This window comes from Oryctolagus cuniculus, chromosome 11, assembly GCF_051225735.1.
Source record: "Oryctolagus cuniculus isolate XC-2025 breed Fujian yellow rabbit chromosome 11, ASM5122573v1, whole genome shotgun sequence".
In the NCBI taxonomy this organism is placed as follows: Eukaryota; Metazoa; Chordata; class Mammalia; order Lagomorpha; family Leporidae; genus Oryctolagus; species Oryctolagus cuniculus.
Genome location: NC_142877.1, coordinates 90,738,792 through 90,757,162, shown reverse-complemented (window position 1 = coordinate 90,757,162; position 18,371 = coordinate 90,738,792). Strand labels below are relative to the sequence as shown.

Genomic DNA, 18,371 nt, shown 5'->3' with positions numbered 1-18,371 from the left:
AAGAGCTAAAAAACACACATAACAAAGGATTGAAGAGTATATTTTTTAATTGTAGCAAATATACCTTGTACTTTCTTAATTTATGTTTTGGGAACAGTGTCTTCAACTTCCTTCTTAGGTATCTTCTCTTAAGGTCATAGTTTCCTTGAAAAAATTTTACTACGTGTTATACCTTTTAGGGCAATGTAAGTGAACAAAACAATATGGATATGGTAATAGAATAGCAAGTAATGACTGGGTATTCTAAATAATGATTAAAGCTCAAATTATCTGTCTTCAGCAGATGCCTAACTTGGCCAGTCTTAAGTCCCAGGATTTCCCTGATCATAAATATATTTACAAACAGTTGATCAATACTCATTAAAAATTAGATACTTTAAAGGAAATACACATGAAACCTAAACTAAAAACTCTCAACCAGAACAATATCCATGTTGTGAATGTTTAGTTTTTTCATCTCCTCATTGAGTATCTGAAAGTAATGTGAAAGATTAAATACCACCATAATCTAAAAGCTGAAAAATTGTTAGTCAAAGACTAGCATAACTTATAGATCATTTGACAGTTAATAAGTTATTTTATTTGTATTGTACAGTGAAACCTTATTAACAATCTTAAGAAAATACCTCTGCCTATATAACTATAATTGACTATTCAGGTTACATTGGCTTTCAGGTTTGTAATTAAATGTATTTAGTTCAAACCAAAAACTGTATTCATGTATATGACTTTTAAAGATAATATGTTTCTATTAGGAGGAAATAAAAAAGCTGAAGAAAGAACTGGAAAATTTTGATCCTTCATTTTTTGAAGAAATTGAAGATCTAAAGTATAATTACAAGGAAGAAGTGAAAAAAAATATTCTCTTAGAAGAAAAGTTAAAAAAACTTTCTGAGCAATTTGGCGTTGAATTAACTAGTCCTGTTACTTGTTCTGAACAGTTTGAAAGTGAAGATGGAAGTCCTGATAATTTCCCTATTTATTAAGGACCATCAGTAACTATAGTTTTATTTATTAACTTTACAAGTTAAAATTCTGGAAATTAAGCAAATCTCAACTGAAATATTTCCTCCTCTCTACACTGTACCTTTACAAAGGTAAAATAGAATTTTTAGTAAATAAAATTCTATGGAATTTTTAACTTATTATAAAAGTATATTTTGAACACTTTTAGGTTATTTCAAGTAGAAAATAAGCTATGGTAAAATAGTTTCTCTATGTTCATATTGTTTCGATTAAGTTTTTTAAAGAGTATGAAGATGAATAATTTTAACATTTAAAACTGGGGTTTTGTATATACTTAAATATAAATATATATATATATGTAAAGATTCTCAAATCCTGTTAGTTTTGTCCTTAAATTATCACCCAGCTACAGTGGACAGAATTTATTCTTTGTACAAGCTTGGGAGTTTACTGTTATTTATATTTTTATGTCCAGGGTTAAAATTTATTGATGCCAAATAAAATTTTGAATAAGTATTTCCATCTGGAAAATTCTTTTCTTCAAATATTAGGAGACACACTGATGTTTCATGATATTTTTACCTTCTTGAATACTACAGAATATTTAGGATTCAAATACAATAATAATAAAGCTAATTTTAATTGCATTTCAATTTATACATCAAGTATTATATCTTTAAGCCTACCAAATTTTTGATTATCTATTTTTGAAAAGTGATTAAACAAACATTTAGCATCAAAGGCACAGTCATATTTGTTCAAGTTCATGTTAATAACAACTGGTTTTGAATTCATATATGGATCTGGAATTGGCCAGCATAAACCAAGATGATGGCGATGGACCTGTAAAGAGAAAAAAGGATATTAGCTTTAGCCTGTAGATATTGTCTTCATTGACTTAAAATATTTGGAGTGCCTACTGTACTGTCTGCTCCACTTTATCTTATCCTGTTTTATTTTTCATAGTTGTTCTTCTGACATGTTACATATTTACTTGTTTATTATCTATCTCCCCCATTAGAATGTGAGCTTCATGAAAGCAGAGACATTGTTTTTTTGGCACAATATTTCCAGTACCTGGAAACCTACCAGGAAAATAATCAGGGGCTCCATAAAAATTTAGTGAGGAGTCTGTTACTGAGTATAGAAGCTAGCAGAAAGAGAAGCACTCTAATCAAATGGAATATTATGTGATAGAATGGTGGGTTTTGCTTTAACTGTAAGTAGTTAAATATGGTTATAAATAACAAAATATGAGTGTGTTTGGGACATAGGAGTATACAGCAGTTCTGTAAAAGTACACTCGACAGTTTTATACAGGGAAGATATTCTCATTATTTGTGAAGAATAGAGAATAAGATAGAAAGATATTATGTAGGAGGGTGATCAAATAATTCAAGCATGAATCTTGGACTAAACAGCCAAGTGGTACAGGAGAAGGTCACAGATTGAACAGACTAGAATCTTTAAGAACTGATACATATATATAAAGTAATAGAAGGAGGGATTTAAAATACTACTCAGCTTTTTTACTTCATTAAATTTTGTGGAGTCAGGTCATTAAGACTGGGTTCAGTTTTGAACATGATGAATTTCGGGTATGTGTGAGAAACTAAAGAGACAAGCCCCAGGGACAGATTAGGTTGAGCATCCCTAATCTAGAAATCCAAAATCTGAAATGCTCTAACATCAGAAATTTAAAAGTTGAGCATCTGGTCTCAAAGAGTTTTAGATTTTAAAACTTTTTAGATTTCAAATTTTTTTATTAGGAATACTCAACTGGTAAACTCTTTATAAAATTCTAAAACCCAAAACATTCCAAAATCAGAAATATCTGTGCTTCTAAAACATTCTGGGTCAGGGATAATCGGCTTGTATATGCCATTTCACATTGGCACTCTTTTTATTCAACATATTCTACCAAATAAGTGTGGCAGATGCTGAGTTAAAACTAAGTACAGGATATTTCAAAGAGCACTACTGTATAGCATGAATTTCCATGAAGGGACATGTAATAGCACTTTTATTTTTGAAGCACAGCTGATATTACATACATTGGGAAACACCGTTTTAGCATATAAACATGGTGGCATGTGAGATGAGGACATTTAGTTTCTTTATTGCAAATCAGAATTGCTGCAATTTGTAGAGAATTTTAGTGTCATCTCTTCTTTGGTGTAAGATGACATTAACACCCCCATACACAGTTTACTTTTTGCTATTACCTTAATTAAACAGCCATCACTGCAATGCCATACTATTCCTTCAATTTTACCCTCTCTGCATCCTTCAAACCAGGACAACAGATCATTGTGTTTCAATGTAGGAAGATTTCTTATTTGAAATGCTCCATGTGGTATAAGAAGATGTAATGGATGCTTCTTGCTTCCTAACCCTAAATGGTAAAATTTGCCATTAGCCATTTCATTCAAAGGATCTCAGAAAGAATGAAAAGTTTTACTCTTTCAAATCCAGTGTCTTCTAAACATTTAGGAATAAAAAAGTTCATTTGGTTTCCTTGAAGAGAGTATAATCCAAGTGTGTTAGGTACTGTTCTCGTTCAAATGTAGACCTGTACTCCAAAACATCTAAATTCCACCTCTGGGTACTCTGTGCTGTGGTAGCAAACCTGCAGGACAAGTTTTGAAAATAGTTTCAAAGGAACTCTGCCACACCCATTCATTTAAGTACTGCCCACATAGCTTAAATAACTATTATTTAACATTCTACAGAGAAAGTCTGCCAATCCCCGTTCTGCCCCATTAGTCACAATCAACTATCACTCAGTGTTTGCCAAACAGCCATGTTCTATCTGATACCTTGTATAATTACTATCTTAGCTTCTGTACATCTGCTAATCAATCTCCTTTCATCTTTATATAGGATTTAGCTGTTATAGCTTTAATGACCTTATGTCCATCTTTCATTCCCCTATCAATACTCCATAATGTCCTCAGAGTATTCAATTCATCATCATATATATATTCTGATTCTTGATATGGTATTCACTGTCAATTCCTTTCTTACATTTTTTACTTTTAAATTTTATTAACAAATAATACTTGTACAATTTTTATGGCATACCACATAATATTTTAACACATATAGATGCTTAAACTGATGAAGTCATGCAGTTAGCATTTCTGTTTCTTTTTATGTTTGCTGTTAGCAGCTCCTATCTTCTAGTTCTTCATACAGCATATATTATTTTGAATTGCAGTTTCCCCCTGTGCTGTGGAACACTTGAAACTACCACTTCTGTGTTTTGGTACTGATTGTCCAGCCCCTCTTTTTCTTCCCTCCCTCTAAACTTCCTAGCCTCTAGAACTACTATAAGTTTAGATCAACCTTTTTTTTTTTTTAATTTCTATGTATGAGAAAGAACATGCAGTATTTGTCTATGTCTGGCTTATTTGATTTACCATGACTTATTGTTCCATACACTTTGCTGCAATTGTCAGGCTTTCACTGTTTCATGGCTAAATATTCCATTGCATATACATGCACCATTTTCTTTATCCATTCATCAGTCATTGGACATCTAGGTTGACTCTATCTTAGCTATTGTCAATACTGCATTACCAAAATTCTTTATTCTTGACTATTTTAATTAATACTAAAATGATTAGGTAGCCATGGTAAGTGCATTTTCAAGCATCTCACCTTACTTTTAAAAAGCAATGAAAAATTATACCTGAGAAATTACTTTTCATACATAGTTGTATAAGGTTCTTACAGAAGAGAATGAGGGGGAAAAAATCAACCTTTTGGATCAATAAATGAAAATGGTTATTTGTGTAAATTTCTTTATGAACATAACATTAACAAATGGATATAATGTTAAGAAACTATTTTTAACTAATCTTTTCTTTAGTGTATGGTTTTTAAAAAAATTGTAAATATTTAGGGATACAGTATAATTAGATAAGTACATTGATATGTGAAATACAAGTCAGTTAGCTTTCAATCTCCTTAAATTTTTTAAACTTTTGATTAACATATATAATAATATAATATACTAATAATTATAGTAATATAGAATATATAATAATTATATTAATATCTATTATATAATGGATATTATATGTAATATAAATAATGTACAGTGTGATATTTCAATAAGTGTACAAAACATGCTGATCAAATCAGGGTTATTAACATTTCCCACTCTTTGTCATCATGTTTTGGAACCTTCAAGATCTTCTCATAGGTTATTGTTAAAAATATAAGGAAACACTTCAAGACATTATTATACACAAATTTTTTTTCTGGAGAAGATCCCAAAAGCACAGGCAACAAAAGTTAGACAAGTGAGATTATGTCATACAAAGAAGCTTCTGCATATCAAAAGAAACAGTGAAGAGACAACCAGTAGGGCAGAGGAAAATATTTACATAGGACCCACTGGACAGGGATTAATATGCAGAATAAGTCAGGATCTCAATTCAAGAGCCAAAAACCCCTAATAATCCAATTTAAAAATGGGCAAATGATGTGAGTAGACATTTCTCAAAGACACACAAATAGGCAACAATCATATGGAAAACTGCACTAGACATTGGTGATGCAAATGGTTGCCAATCAAATGCAAATAAAAACCACAATGAAGTTTCTCATCCTAGTTAGAATGGAGGGAGTGTTGGGTGGGAAGTATCATTATGCTCTTAAAACTGTATATATGAAATACATAAAATTTTTATTTATATAAATTTAAAATAAGACAAAATAACAAATGTTGAAAGGGAAACTTCTACAGTGTTTATTTTTCAAGTTGACCACAGTTCTCTTGATAAGTGGTTATTACAGTAACAAATTATTAAAACTCAACTAGAGGCTTCACTCACCATATGGATTTCCATTGATATTTGTTCCTATAAGCTCCAATGTTTGTTCTAAGAGATCTGCTAGTGGCACTGCACTAATTTCCAAGAGTCCAGGATCATCAGGGTGATGCTTTAATACCAAGGCAATTTCAAATTCATAATTAACCACAGAGGAATGCCAGCAATACTGTTTGTTGTTTTTTTCTACTGGTACCCAGCCTATCATTTAAAGAAAAAAATAGTTTTGTTATATTGGTTTTCTTAGTTTGATACTGATAATTTTTATTTTCATTGAAAATTTTCTAGGTGTTCTATCATACCCACTATGGAAATCAGTGGGAAAGTTAAGTCTTAATTCCCTTTTTAAATCATAAGAGCTCATTTTTTAATTCTATTGAAGTACTAACCCATTTGACTATTCCACTATAGAGCACCCAGCATTCTCCTCCTTGGAAGTTCACCCTACTTCTGCAAGGACTGACATCTGTTGTAAGATACAGCCTTGAAACTTTTTAAACATTTTCTTTCTACCTTCTTTCCAATTTCAGGGACAGAGTATTTGCAGTAAGTGTTCTTCAATGTATTAAATTGCTCCACACTATATGCTGAGTTTATTGATTCCATTTTTATTGACTGTTAATGCTATTCCCCTTCTCACTTTTACCAGAATAAACCTCCTCACTATAGAAAATTCATTAGAAAGAGAAACGACGACATATAAGTATATGCCGCTGTGACCAACTATATTTTTGGCTGTCATTTACCACAGAATACTATAATAACATCTTTGCTGGTCTGTTGGCTTACAGTGAAACCCACCTCACTTTGACCACAGTTATATTTCTAAAATTTAAATTTAGTTCTGCTGTACCCCTGCAAAATCATTACAGGATAAATTTCTAACTCCTTAGATGAAATACAAGGCCTTTCAGATTTGGGTCCATTCCACACACACCTCCAACCTCAACTTTATAAGCTCCTCAAGATGTCATATACTCTAAACATTCCAGTTGCAATGAAGTGTTACATAAAATGTCCAAAATAGTCCATGCTCTCCCATTTTCAGGGAATTTTCCTAAACTGACCTTCCCCCTCCCAGCTAATTTCCAGGTTCCTATGCAGTACAGATGTCAACTCCTCTTAAAAGCCTCTTTTAATCCCAAGTTGCTATAGGAATTCCTCCTCTCATCTTCACTTGCACCCTGTGTATTCACTCATGTTGGTCTTTAAGTCATAGTTGATTTCTCCCAACACCTAGTAAAGGATCACTGAGGACAGATTTTCAGACCTTCATTTTAATATTGCTAGAAGCTAAGAGTATAAAATAGCACATAAAATAGGCACTCAGGACATGCCTATTGGGCCCATAATAATGTAGCATACCTCTGAAAAATTTACTCATCTCCAGGAAAACTACTTGTGAGATACTTGTTTAAAACCACTTTCATTGAAACACTCTTGGGTCCTCACAAAAAATATACACATCTACCCTAGGTTATCCTTAATCTAAAGGTAAAGTCTTACTGAAATAGCATTTCAGACTAGATCAATCATGTTATCTCTCCTAATAAGAACTTCAGAGCTATTCTCATTGAAAGCTTAATTAATTTTCATAGAATACAGCTAGCAATGGGTCCATCTTAGAAATCATTCTAGGCCGGCGCCGCAGCTCACTAGGCTAATCCTCCACCTTGCGGCGCCGGCACACCGGGTTCTAGTCCCGGTTAGGGCGCCGGATTCTGTCCCGGTTGCCCCTCTTCCAGACCAGCCCTCTGCTGTGGCCAGGGAGTGCAGTTGAGGATGGCCCAAGTGCTTGGGCCCTGCACCCCATGGGAGACCAGGAGAAGTACCTGGCTCCTGCCATCGGATCAGCGCAGTGCGCCGGCCGCAGCGCGCCGGCTGCGGCGGCCATTGGAGGGTGAACCACGGCAAAGGAAGACCTTTCTCTCTGTCTCTCTCTCTCACTGTCCACTCTGCCTGTCAAAAAATAAAAATAAAATAAAATAAAAAGAAATTATTCTAAAGCTGTGAGGACACTGATATAAAATACCTTTGATATAAATTTTTAGACTTTAGATAAAAATTCAGATTTTGCTCTAAAGTATAAAAAAAGGGCCTGATTAAAATTAAATTCTGTAATTTCAGATTGCATAGACCTTTTGTTCTTTACATTAATAAACACAAAATTGGGTGACAGCTGGCATTGTGGTGCAGGGGATTAAGCCTCTGCCTGCAATGCCAGTATCCCATACGGGTATCAGTTCAGACTCTGGCTGCTCCACTTCCAATCTATCTCCCTGTTAATGACAGGGAATGCAGTGGAAGATGGCCCAATCCCTGTACCCATGTCGGAGACCCAATGAAATTCCAGACTCCTGGCTTCAATGTGGCCCAAGCTGTTGTGGCCATTTGAGGAATAAACCAGCAGATGGAAGGTCTCTCTCTCTCTCCCTTAGTAACTGTTTCAAATAAATCAATCTTAAAACATACACACACACACACACACACACACAACAACCACATTGAATTTAGGAAGAGATTTCATGATACCAGGAATGTGTCCATTTTCATCAGGCACTGGGTTCCCATTTAACTGTTCTATTTCCTTCGCTGGTATCCAGCACTCTGGAACAGGTTTGAAGTCCTCTTCAATATTCCAAAAAAATTCTAAAAAAAGATAATCTTCTATGTGGTGACAATTTAAAAAATATACAGAACAGATTCAAAATGAGAATAGCTAATAAAAGCTTGTAATACCAGATATGAAAAAACTCTTTATTTTCACAACAGTATACCTCTTACCATTAGAGTTCTAGCACTTTAAATCTTCAATTTTGAATATACTGCCATTTTTATATAGAGCTTAAGAGTCTAACTAAACTAGCCAATATTCTATTATATGTACATTTATGATGAATTGTAATGTACTATTAATATAAACAAATTACACTCATGAATACATACAGATATACAGGGATATGTGTATCTACTACATATAATATTTAGAGAGGCTGGCACTGAGGCATAGCAGGTAAAGCCACTGCTCATCCCATGTGGGCGCTGGTTCAAGACCTGGCTGTGTCACATTGTATCCAGCTCTCTGCTATGGCCTGAGAAAGCAGTGAAGGATGGCCCAAGTCCTTGGACCCCTGCACCAACATGGGAGACCCAGAGGAAGCTCCTGGCTCCTGGCTTCAGATCCGCTCAGCTTCAGCTGTTGCGACCATTTGGGGAGTGAACCAGCGGATGGAAGATCTCTTTCTCTCTCTGACTCTCTGTAACTCTGCCTTCCAAATAAATAAATAAATACATAAAAGAAGTCCAACTTGTTTTAAAAAAAAAAGGCACTTCAATGTAGCTAAAAATAGTAGTTGAGATTTGTATCTGATTTATAAAATTACATATTTCCCCTATGCAGACAAAATCAAAATGTGTCACTATAATGTAAAATTTGTATGCTTTAATAAAACAGACTCACACTGTACTGAACAGTCATGGAAACAACAGGAAAATATTTTAAAATATTGTTTGAAAATATTCTATATATAAAATATTCAATTATAATTTTTTGCTAACTGTTTAAATTATATAGAAGTATAGAAATACCAAAGAAATAAAGAAGCAATAAATTTCAGTTATTTAAGTCATGAAATGCTAAAACACTAACCTTTTGAATTGTCTTTTGAATGTAGAAAATTTTTAAATCTTTTGTCAGCTTGCTTGTTGGGTTTTCTATCAAGTCGAGCCCAAAGGTATGGCTGACCTAAAAAAAATGTAATAAAAAATGAGACATACAAGTGGCAAACAAACTTACCTTGAAAGCATTTCAGATTAGAATTTTTTCAATAAATGGTAGGGTCATCACTCTAATAGAAAAAGCAAGCCTACAAAACTAAGAGAAACGTAGTCTAAGACACTTTCCACCTAGCAATTTATGTTATGAGAACACTTATCTGGCTAAAGATTGATGTGAAATGAAATTTAAAACATGATGAAAAAAAATATATGATCCATTTATTATAAAGACATTCCGCAGTTATTTTATTAGTAACTAGCATTGTGAGAAACTAAGGGTTACCTTTATACAAAATGGAAAGGCCCACAGGGGAGACCTGGGAGAAGTTCCTGGCTCAATAGGGCTGCTTCCTAATCAAGGCTCTGAGGAGTTCCAGGGCACTGGGCCAGCATTCCCTGCTGCTACAGGTGAGACTGATGAGTTGCACCTGATTGCAGTGAGACGCTGAAAAGGCTGTGCCATTGGGGCTAGTTACCTAGCAGGGAGGTGCCTTTATGATCACCAAAAATCCCCAGCTGGATTCCCTGGTTCTTGGGTGCTGCCCGCACACATCAATGGTTCCCGACCTGAGGAAGTGTGTCCTGCTAGGACCGTGAAGCAGGGAACAATATAGCTTTTGCCTGATCTCTCCAGATCCCTTAACCTGGACAGTTGTTGCCTGTGATATACATGCTTACTTGTTAATATATTTGCTATATTATGTTTATTTTACCAGTAATGCAGATTTGCAGGCATTGTGACTTTAGGTTCTTTGAGTCTTCTTTTACAGTTAAATTCCAACCTTAACTGTTACCATCATACAAAATCACACGTAATGATGCACATTAACATTTCTTACTATATATAATACCCAAAATCATTTATAGTTCCTTCAAATATATAATCAGGTTTATAAAACATTCTTAGACCTTGTTTCAGATATATTACTTATTAGTTCCAGATAAATAATATAAAGAACCAGATTAAAATTATGTCATTTTGGGTTCAATGAGTCATTTGTTCTTTTTACCAATAAATTCAAAAAATGCACTTCACTCACATCCATGCCCACTATCACAAAGATAAATAAGTAAAATAAATAAACCAAAAGTGCTAATGAGCATATGGAAAAATCGGAGCCTTTGTGCACTACTGAGGGGAATCCAGTATATGCAACCACTATGAAGAACAGTACAGTCACACCTCAAAAAATTGAAATTAGGTAGCCAGCATTGTGGTAGAGTGAGTTAAGCCATTGCTTGTGACTTCAGCATGCGTAAGACATCAGAGTAGCCATTCAAGTCCCAGCTGCTTTGCTTACTATCCAGCTTCCTGCTACTGCACCTGGGAAGGCAGCAAATGATGGCCCAAGTGCTTGTTTTCCTGCCACCATGTGAGAGAAACAGATGGAATGCAGAGCTCCTGGCTTTGGCCTGGCCCAGCCATGACCATTACAGCTAGTTGGAGAGTGAACCATTGGATGGAAAAATCTCTCTCATGGGGTTGGCACTATGATGTAGCTGGTTAAGCCACTGCCTGCAGCACCAGCATCCCATTTGGGCTCTGGTTCAAGTCCTGGCTGCTCCACTTCTGATCCAGCTCCCTACTACTGTGCTTGGGAAAGCAATGGAGGATGGCCCAAATGCTTAGGTCCCTGCACCCACAGGGGAGACCTGGAAGAAGCTCCTGGCTCAAGCCTAATCCAGCCCCAGTTGTTATGGCCATTTGGGGATTGACCAGCAGATAGAAGGCCTCTCTTTCCTCTATGTTAACTCTGCCTTTCAAATAAATTAAGTAAATATTAAAAAAAAACAAAACCCTCACTCTGTCTCTCCTTCTGTCACTCTCTGTCTAATAAACAAATAATTTAAAAAGATTAAAATTATAATTAGCATTTGATGTAGCAGTTCTACTTCTGGATACATATCTACATGAATCAGAAGTAGGGCCTCAAATAAATATTTACCTACCCCTGTTGACAGTGCCATTATTCACAACAGCCTAAAGGTGGGAGCAACCAGAGTGTATATTGAAGGCTGAATGGATAAAGGAAATGTACTAGATACATACAATTGAGTCTATTCAGCCTGATACATGCTAACATCATAGACAAACCTTGAGGACATTATGCTAAGTGAAACAAGTCAGTCACAAAAAGACAAATAATATAAAGATTCCACATATATGAAGTCTCTATAATAGTCAAATTTATGGAGACAAGGACAGGATTGCTAGTTTCGGGGGTCATGGGGAAAGGAACTGTTTATAGACTTCTGAAGATGGATGCTGGTGATAGTCACACAATATGAATATACTTAACACCACTGAATAGTGCACCCATAGCAACATTATTCACAACAGCCAAAAAGTGGGAGCAATCCAAGTGTTCTATTTCTTTGCTGGAATTGAGAAGTAATCTTATTACCCAGAAATAATCACAATTAATATTTTTTCTTTTCAATGCATCTTTATTAACATAGCTGATAATTTCCATCTGAATGTCTACCTCTTTTAAAGTACATTTAAGTGAATTTGGAGATAATGTCAATACTACTAAAACCAAGGGAAACAACAGTGGGATCAGTGCAAAGATAATGAGCTTTAGGGTCAGACAAACCTAGGTTCCATCACCAGTTAAACCACTCATTAACTATATGGTCTTAAAAGAAATCATTGAGTTGGCTGAGTCTCAGATTCCTTATCTGAAAGAAGTGAAAGGCTTTTTGTGCAAATTAGAGATGACACCTATGAAGCAGGTATCATATTGCCTGGTCCTTACTAGGTATTAAGTAAACATTACTCTCCTTCCCTCCCCCTAGAGAAAAATACAGTGATATAAAACATTTCGAATAATTTTACAACTGTGACCTTTTTATTTTGCTACTCTTCTTTTGCTAAAGGTTTATGAAGATCAAATGCCTTATTTCAGATTTTAGTCTGTAAAGTGATTAAGAAAAATAAGAAAAACTTGTAATGAACATTATATTTTACCTTTGTAAGTAGTAACATAACAACATGTTCCATCCACTTTTTCTGTTGGAATTGCACTGTATATATCTGCATCTAATGCCTTGTGACTTACAGTTTCAGTTGCCAAAACTTTAAATGGCTTAAAAGAGAAAGAGAAAACTGGTTTAAGATAAAAAGCCTCTATGTCTCCATACACTTTTACCTGAAATGCTCTTAATTTTTTTAGTTCCAAGAGATGATCTCCTAAGTATCCTTCAAATCAATTTACCAATATTTCTGTGAAGTTTTCCTGAATTAACTCTTTCATTATATGCTACCAGAGCAATACCTGATTATCCACACCGATTTGTGTTCTTTACATGTTTCTTCACCTACCACAATGACCCAAGCCAGGAACCACATCCTAGACAGCACTGCATCCCTAACACTGGTGTTTAGTATGTTCAGTCATATACTTGAGAATTATGTGCAAAAATGCAAAATTTGCACTGAAAATACAGAAGTAAACAAAAAGGTACCTGCCATCTTTGATGAAACTTGAGTTTAAAGGAGGAAGAGAAACAAAATGTATAAAACAATGTTAGGTCTGTTACATGCTAAAGAGAAAAACAAATAGACAAAAAGAGGTTTGAGGTGCTAGGTTACATGTGGTAGACAGGAGGTCTCTGAGGAAGCAACAAATGAGCAGATCTGAAGGGAAGGAATGTCCATGTAAATGTAGAGAAAGAAGGGCACCAAGTCAGGAAATTTCCTGACACGTTTGAACAACAGAGGACAAACCATTATGTCTGAAGCTGAGTGCAGCTAAAACCAAGTCACCTGTTTAAATAACTTAAATAATTCCACTGGGTGTACCTGGTGGCTCAGTACAAATACTTGCCAATCATAATTTTCAGTTTTCCAAGAATAAACCTACTTCTCAACAACTGAGAATTCCCCCCTCTTTTATAAACAGAATTTATTTTTCAATTAAGATGCGGTTCTTCGTAAATCTTAGCAAGGATCTGGAGATGTCCTCTTGCTTCGAGCCACATGCTCAGAGAGCAGCAAGAGATGTACAGAAGATGGTTCATACTTTGGTTTTGGTTTTTCTTTGCCTTTTTTAGCAAAGTTAATGCTCACATGCGCATTACAGAAAATCTGTAAAAATACACAAAGGCATAAACCAGAAATCATATACAATCTCCCCAACCAGATGTAATCACCAATAAACTTCCAGTATAATTTCAGCTCTTTTTCAGTGCATTTTTCTTCTTAATATAACTGACATCAATTTCTATTTTGTACAGCACAGTTTCTAAAAAAAGCTAAAGATGTATGTTCTGGATTTATTTGTTTTACATGCTTTTTCTTATCAACTGCATAACATAAAACAATGCCTTTTTCTTTCCTTAATATTTTATCTCTGAAAACCGTCCACTGCCATCATAAGTTAGGTTGCCTAAATTAGTTATATGCATCTTTTCCTAAAGTGATTTTTATTAGTATATCTCCAATGTGATGGCTACTGCATCTCTATCTGAAAAATTTCAGATCATCGACTAAAAGCATCTTAATTTCCAGAACAATTTTTTCCTTTATTCAGCTTTATACCTACAGAAATTAAGATATGTTATAAAATTCAACAAATATTCATTTAGAAAATACATGATCCACTTGAAAGGAAACAACCCCGATGGCTTCTTACAGAGACTTCTCATATTAACTAGACATTATGTTCGAATAAACTTAAATTTTTAAGCTATATCAATTATAGCCTTTTGCATTAACTTCTTTACTTATAAAATGTTCAAGAAGGCAGAACAGAAACTGCCTCCATAAAAGAAATCTTTTTCTTGATTCTGAATTAGGCTTCAGATTGACAACAGTTTTCTTTAGTTACCTGATTTCCCCAGGTAGGTTCATGAATCTTTTGCTTTGAATGTTGTATTTACAAGTCTCATTATAATATAAATACAGAAGTTTCTGTGGGTACTCATCCAACAAAGTTTGAGTATGAAAGGAATTGCCCTAGACCATGCAGACTGTGTATAAATAATAAGATTCACTAGCACAATTTCTTGTTGAGACCTCAAATGAGTACTCCAGTCAATACAGCGCCTTGATGACTGAAGCTGATTCACTATGTCATCTCATACATGTTATATTGTACACCTAAGTACTATTTCAGTTCCAATTCTTTGCAAAATGAGTATTCAACATTTGAGGCTGGTTTTGATTCATTCTTGTTTTTCTCTTAAGCTTTTACTGTTAAAACTACTATGAATCAGTTGCCTTTTATTTTTCCTTAGATTTTGTTTTGAGAGTACTCACTTCTTATTCCTTTCAATTTTACCAGAGGTTAATGGTTGGTATTTACAGTTTTTCTATTGTCAAAAAGGCACATCAAGAGAGCATCAAAGATGGAGGAAAGGCAGTTTCTATGTTTCCTACCAACTTTTTGATCTGCAGTTTCATTTATGAGAGAGACATATACATTGCTTTATCGTCTAAATCTTAATTAACTTTTAATCTTACAATGTGAAAAACCACTGCAAAATATAAATATACTGGTGTATATGAACTCAAGAATAATAATGTGGAAGCACTATTTCAAATAGAGTCAGGTAAACTACAAAATAGCCCCATTCAGGTACTGATTCAGGGCTTTTTAAGAGACGCTGAATGAAAATTTGTCATTAACTTATGACATTGGTATCAGAGAATATCAATTTAACCTACAGAAAGTCTGACCCAATAGCAGTGTTTGAGTTTTGTGTGTGTATGCTTGTATGTGCATATTTTCTTTATCAAAGATCCTATGGAAGGCCGGTGCCATGGCTCACTTGGCTAATCGTCCACCTGCGGCACTGGCACCCTGGTTCTAGTCCCAGTTGGGGCACCGGGTACTAGTCCCAGTTGCTCCTCTTCCAGTCCAGCTCTCTGCTGTGGCCCTGGAAGGCAGCAGAGGGTGGCCCAAACACTTGGGTCCCTTCACCCATATGGGAGACCGGGAGGAAGTACCCTGCTCCTGGCTTCAGATGGGCGCAGCGCTGGCCTTAGCGGCCATTAGGGGAGTGAACCAACGGAAGGAAGACCTTTCTCTCTCTCTCTCTCACTGCAGAGCAGATTTCCATGATCATGGAGCTCTATGTAAATGGTTCTTCCATAAGAATCAATTATCTACTGCTCCTCACTATCGACATGTACAAAGTACAACACAAGACTTTAAGAGGTGCACAAGGATCTTCTCCATCTGTCATCAAAGACTTTAGATTACTACTGGAAAAAAAAGGCATGTGTCAATAAAAAATAAATAAGTGAGTATCAACTGGGCCGTCCATTATAATTTCTGGGTAAGAGAAATCACTGGGATGATTAAATTGATCAAAGATTTTTTTATCAAGAAGGTCCTACCTGAAAAATTAAAAACACTGTGGAGGTGATCCAGGCAGAATAAAAAGCCCGTGCAGCAATGTATAGACAGGATTATGCTTGGTGTATACATAGAATCAAACAGACTTTGATAACACAGAGGCCCCATTTGGAAAAAGTTAGAGAGATTGGGCCTGATGCATGGGAGGCCCTGAATTCTAATTAAAAAGCTAGACATTATGCTATAAACATCACTGTGACCTATTCTCAACTGCAGAGAGATGATACTTTCACAAACTACTATCTCCTAACACACATAATCGGCAATCACAGCTAGACTGAACCACTCCCCAGATGACAAGGTTTCATATGAATTTAGTTTGTCAAGGATTAAAAATAAAAGGCTAGGCCGGTGCCGCGGCTCACTAGGCTAATCCTCCGCCTAGCGGCGCCGGCACACCGGGTTCTAGTCCCGGTCGGGGCGCCGGACTCTGTCCTGGTTGCCCCTCTTCCAGGCCAGCCCTCTGCTGTGGCCAGGGAGTGCAGTGGAGGATGGCCCAGGTGCTTGGGCCCTGCACCCCATGGGAGACCAGGAAAAGCACCTGGCTCCTGGCTCCTGCCATCGGATCAGTGCGGTGCGCCGGCCGCAGCGCGCCGGCCATGGCGGCCATTGGAGGGTGAACCAACGGCAAAGGAAGACCTTTCTCTCTGTCTCTCTCTCTCACTGTCCACTCTGCCTGTCAAAAAAATAAATAAATAAATAAATAAATAAAATAAAAGGCTAGCCGGTGCCGTGGCTCAATAGGCTAATCCTCCGCCTTGCGGCGCCGGCACAATGGGTTCTAGTCCCGGTCGGGGCACCGGATTCTGTCCCGGTTGCCCCTCTTCCAGGCCAGCTCTCTGCTGTGGCCCGGAAGTGCAGTGGAGGATGGCCCAAGTGCTTGGGCCCTGCACCCCATGGGAGACCATGAGAAACACCTGGCTCCTTGCTTCGGATCAGCGTGGTGCGCCGGCCGCAGCGCGCCGGCTGCAGTGGCCATTGGAGGGTAAACCAATGGCAAAAGGAAGACCTTTTGCTCTGCTCTCTCTCTCTCACTGTCCACTCTGCCTGTCAAAAAAATTAAAAAAATAAAAATAAAAAAATAAAAGGCTGACAAGTACTGCTACAGTTATTGTTAAGTGCAGGGTTTTGACTAGGAAAGAACATGGTGATGATCATTCTGGATGCCATGATGAAAGGCAGTGCACAAAGCAGGCCACAAAATATTAAGAACTATCTAAGTGACATTAGTAGAAAAGAATATGGAAAGATGAGAAGTAATGAGGCAAAAAGCAACAAGCATGAAATGACTCCAGGGTTCAGTTTTTAATTCAACAAATATTCCTCTAGTGCCAATCACGTGTTCCCAGGAGCAGTTCTTAGAAGCTGTGAAAAAAGATAGTGCGGTGGGGTGGTTGTCTCTGCCTTCAAGGCCTCTTAGTCTGTAACCCTAGCAGGCCTGGTAACAATGATGAAATGGGGCAAGGAGGCAATGTTAAATGGGCATGTTGATTTTCTGTGAGTTGGAAGCACCCAGCTGATAACTGGCTATGATACTGACAACGACCTGGCCCCATATTAAAGAATCATCCGAATACCGGTTACTTACCATTCATTCACTAGCATACACTAAAGACCCACTATGTGTGAAACACGTTGCTAGGCAAATAGAAAACCTTCCGAAAGTAATACAACAGTTAGAATCACGTAGGTAATTGCTGCTAACAATAAATGCGATCTGATCTTCGGTGACCTAATTGGGCTAGCTGTCAGAACTGCCATGGGCTCCCAGGTTACCACAGGTAAAGCGAGTCTTCTAGCATCTCCACTTTCTCACCCCTCTTGGAAAGTAGTAAACCCTGGGCTGCGGTGATTATCTGAATACTTAGGGGATTCCTCTGAAAGAAAGGAACATTTTTTTAGGATGTGAGGTTTCGATTTCCCTGCCAAGGTAAGTTTGAACCCCCTCATCACCAACCTTCTCTAGCAGGTTCCCTCCCCTGCATCTAAGGTACAAGAACCTGGAGAAGCTCAAGGCGTACAGGACTCGCACCCCAGACCTCCCTAAGGAAGCCCACAGGAATCTGCCGGCCTGTCGGGCACTTGCCCCGCGCCCCGCCGCCCTCGCCAGCGCTCCTCGGTACCTGATGCTCCCTTTTGGTGGAGGGCTCCTCTTTCACCTCCGTCACAAACACACAGGGCATTTTCCGCTGCACGGAGCCCAGGCGCCTCATGGTGGGCCGAGGAGGCGATGCAAGCGGAGAGCGCGCTTCCCAACAGCTCCGGGTTCCGGCGGGCAGATGCCCCGCAGCCGTCAGCCACCAGCTTCAGCCTACTCAGGCTCAGCGCCCAGTGAGCTGCCCCCGACGTCCAGCCCAAGGCAAGGGGGGGGGGGGGGGACGCACGCCCGGAAGCAGCCGCCTGGCCGCGCCGTCTTCTGGGA

General features: G+C 37.2%; 2 protein-coding genes across 11 annotated transcripts in view; one reads left to right on the top strand and one right to left on the bottom strand.

The window, feature by feature from the left end:
• The window catches only part of CEP290 (centrosomal protein 290), a 91,136-nt gene extending 89,654 nt beyond the window's left edge, over positions 1-1,482 (top strand). For 7 of the 8 annotated variants that reach the window (XM_089307553.1, XM_089307552.1, XM_070052680.2 and 4 more), the window contains one exon: positions 756-1,482. In XM_089307553.1, the coding sequence (XP_089163679.1) occupies positions 756-986 (231 nt within the window). In that variant the 3' untranslated portion in view covers positions 987-1,482. The remainder of the gene's footprint in view (positions 1-755) is intronic. The other variant, XM_070052676.2, reaches the window with a different exon arrangement.
• Positions 30-18,360, bottom strand: RLIG1 (RNA 5'-phosphate and 3'-OH ligase 1). Of its 3 annotated transcripts, none has more exons than XR_016216233.1 (7): positions 18,073-18,360; positions 12,556-12,673; positions 9,457-9,552; positions 8,340-8,456; positions 5,811-6,008; positions 3,192-3,595; positions 30-1,809 (listed from the first exon to the last, which is right to left on the bottom strand). XR_016216233.1 is itself a non-coding variant. In XM_002711377.6 (7 exons), exons 1-7 carry the CDS (start codon positions 18,160-18,162, stop codon positions 1,621-1,623), a joined length of 978 nt encoding a protein of 325 aa, XP_002711423.3. In that variant the 5' UTR covers positions 18,163-18,360; the 3' UTR covers positions 30-1,620. The 3 variants fall into 3 exon arrangements, 2 of the variants coding, with proteins under 2 accessions (XP_002711423.3, XP_089163688.1); XM_002711377.6 differs by having other exon boundaries at positions 3,192-3,361; XM_089307562.1 differs by lacking the exon at positions 3,192-3,595.
• Positions 18,361-18,371: the final 11 nt, after the last annotated feature.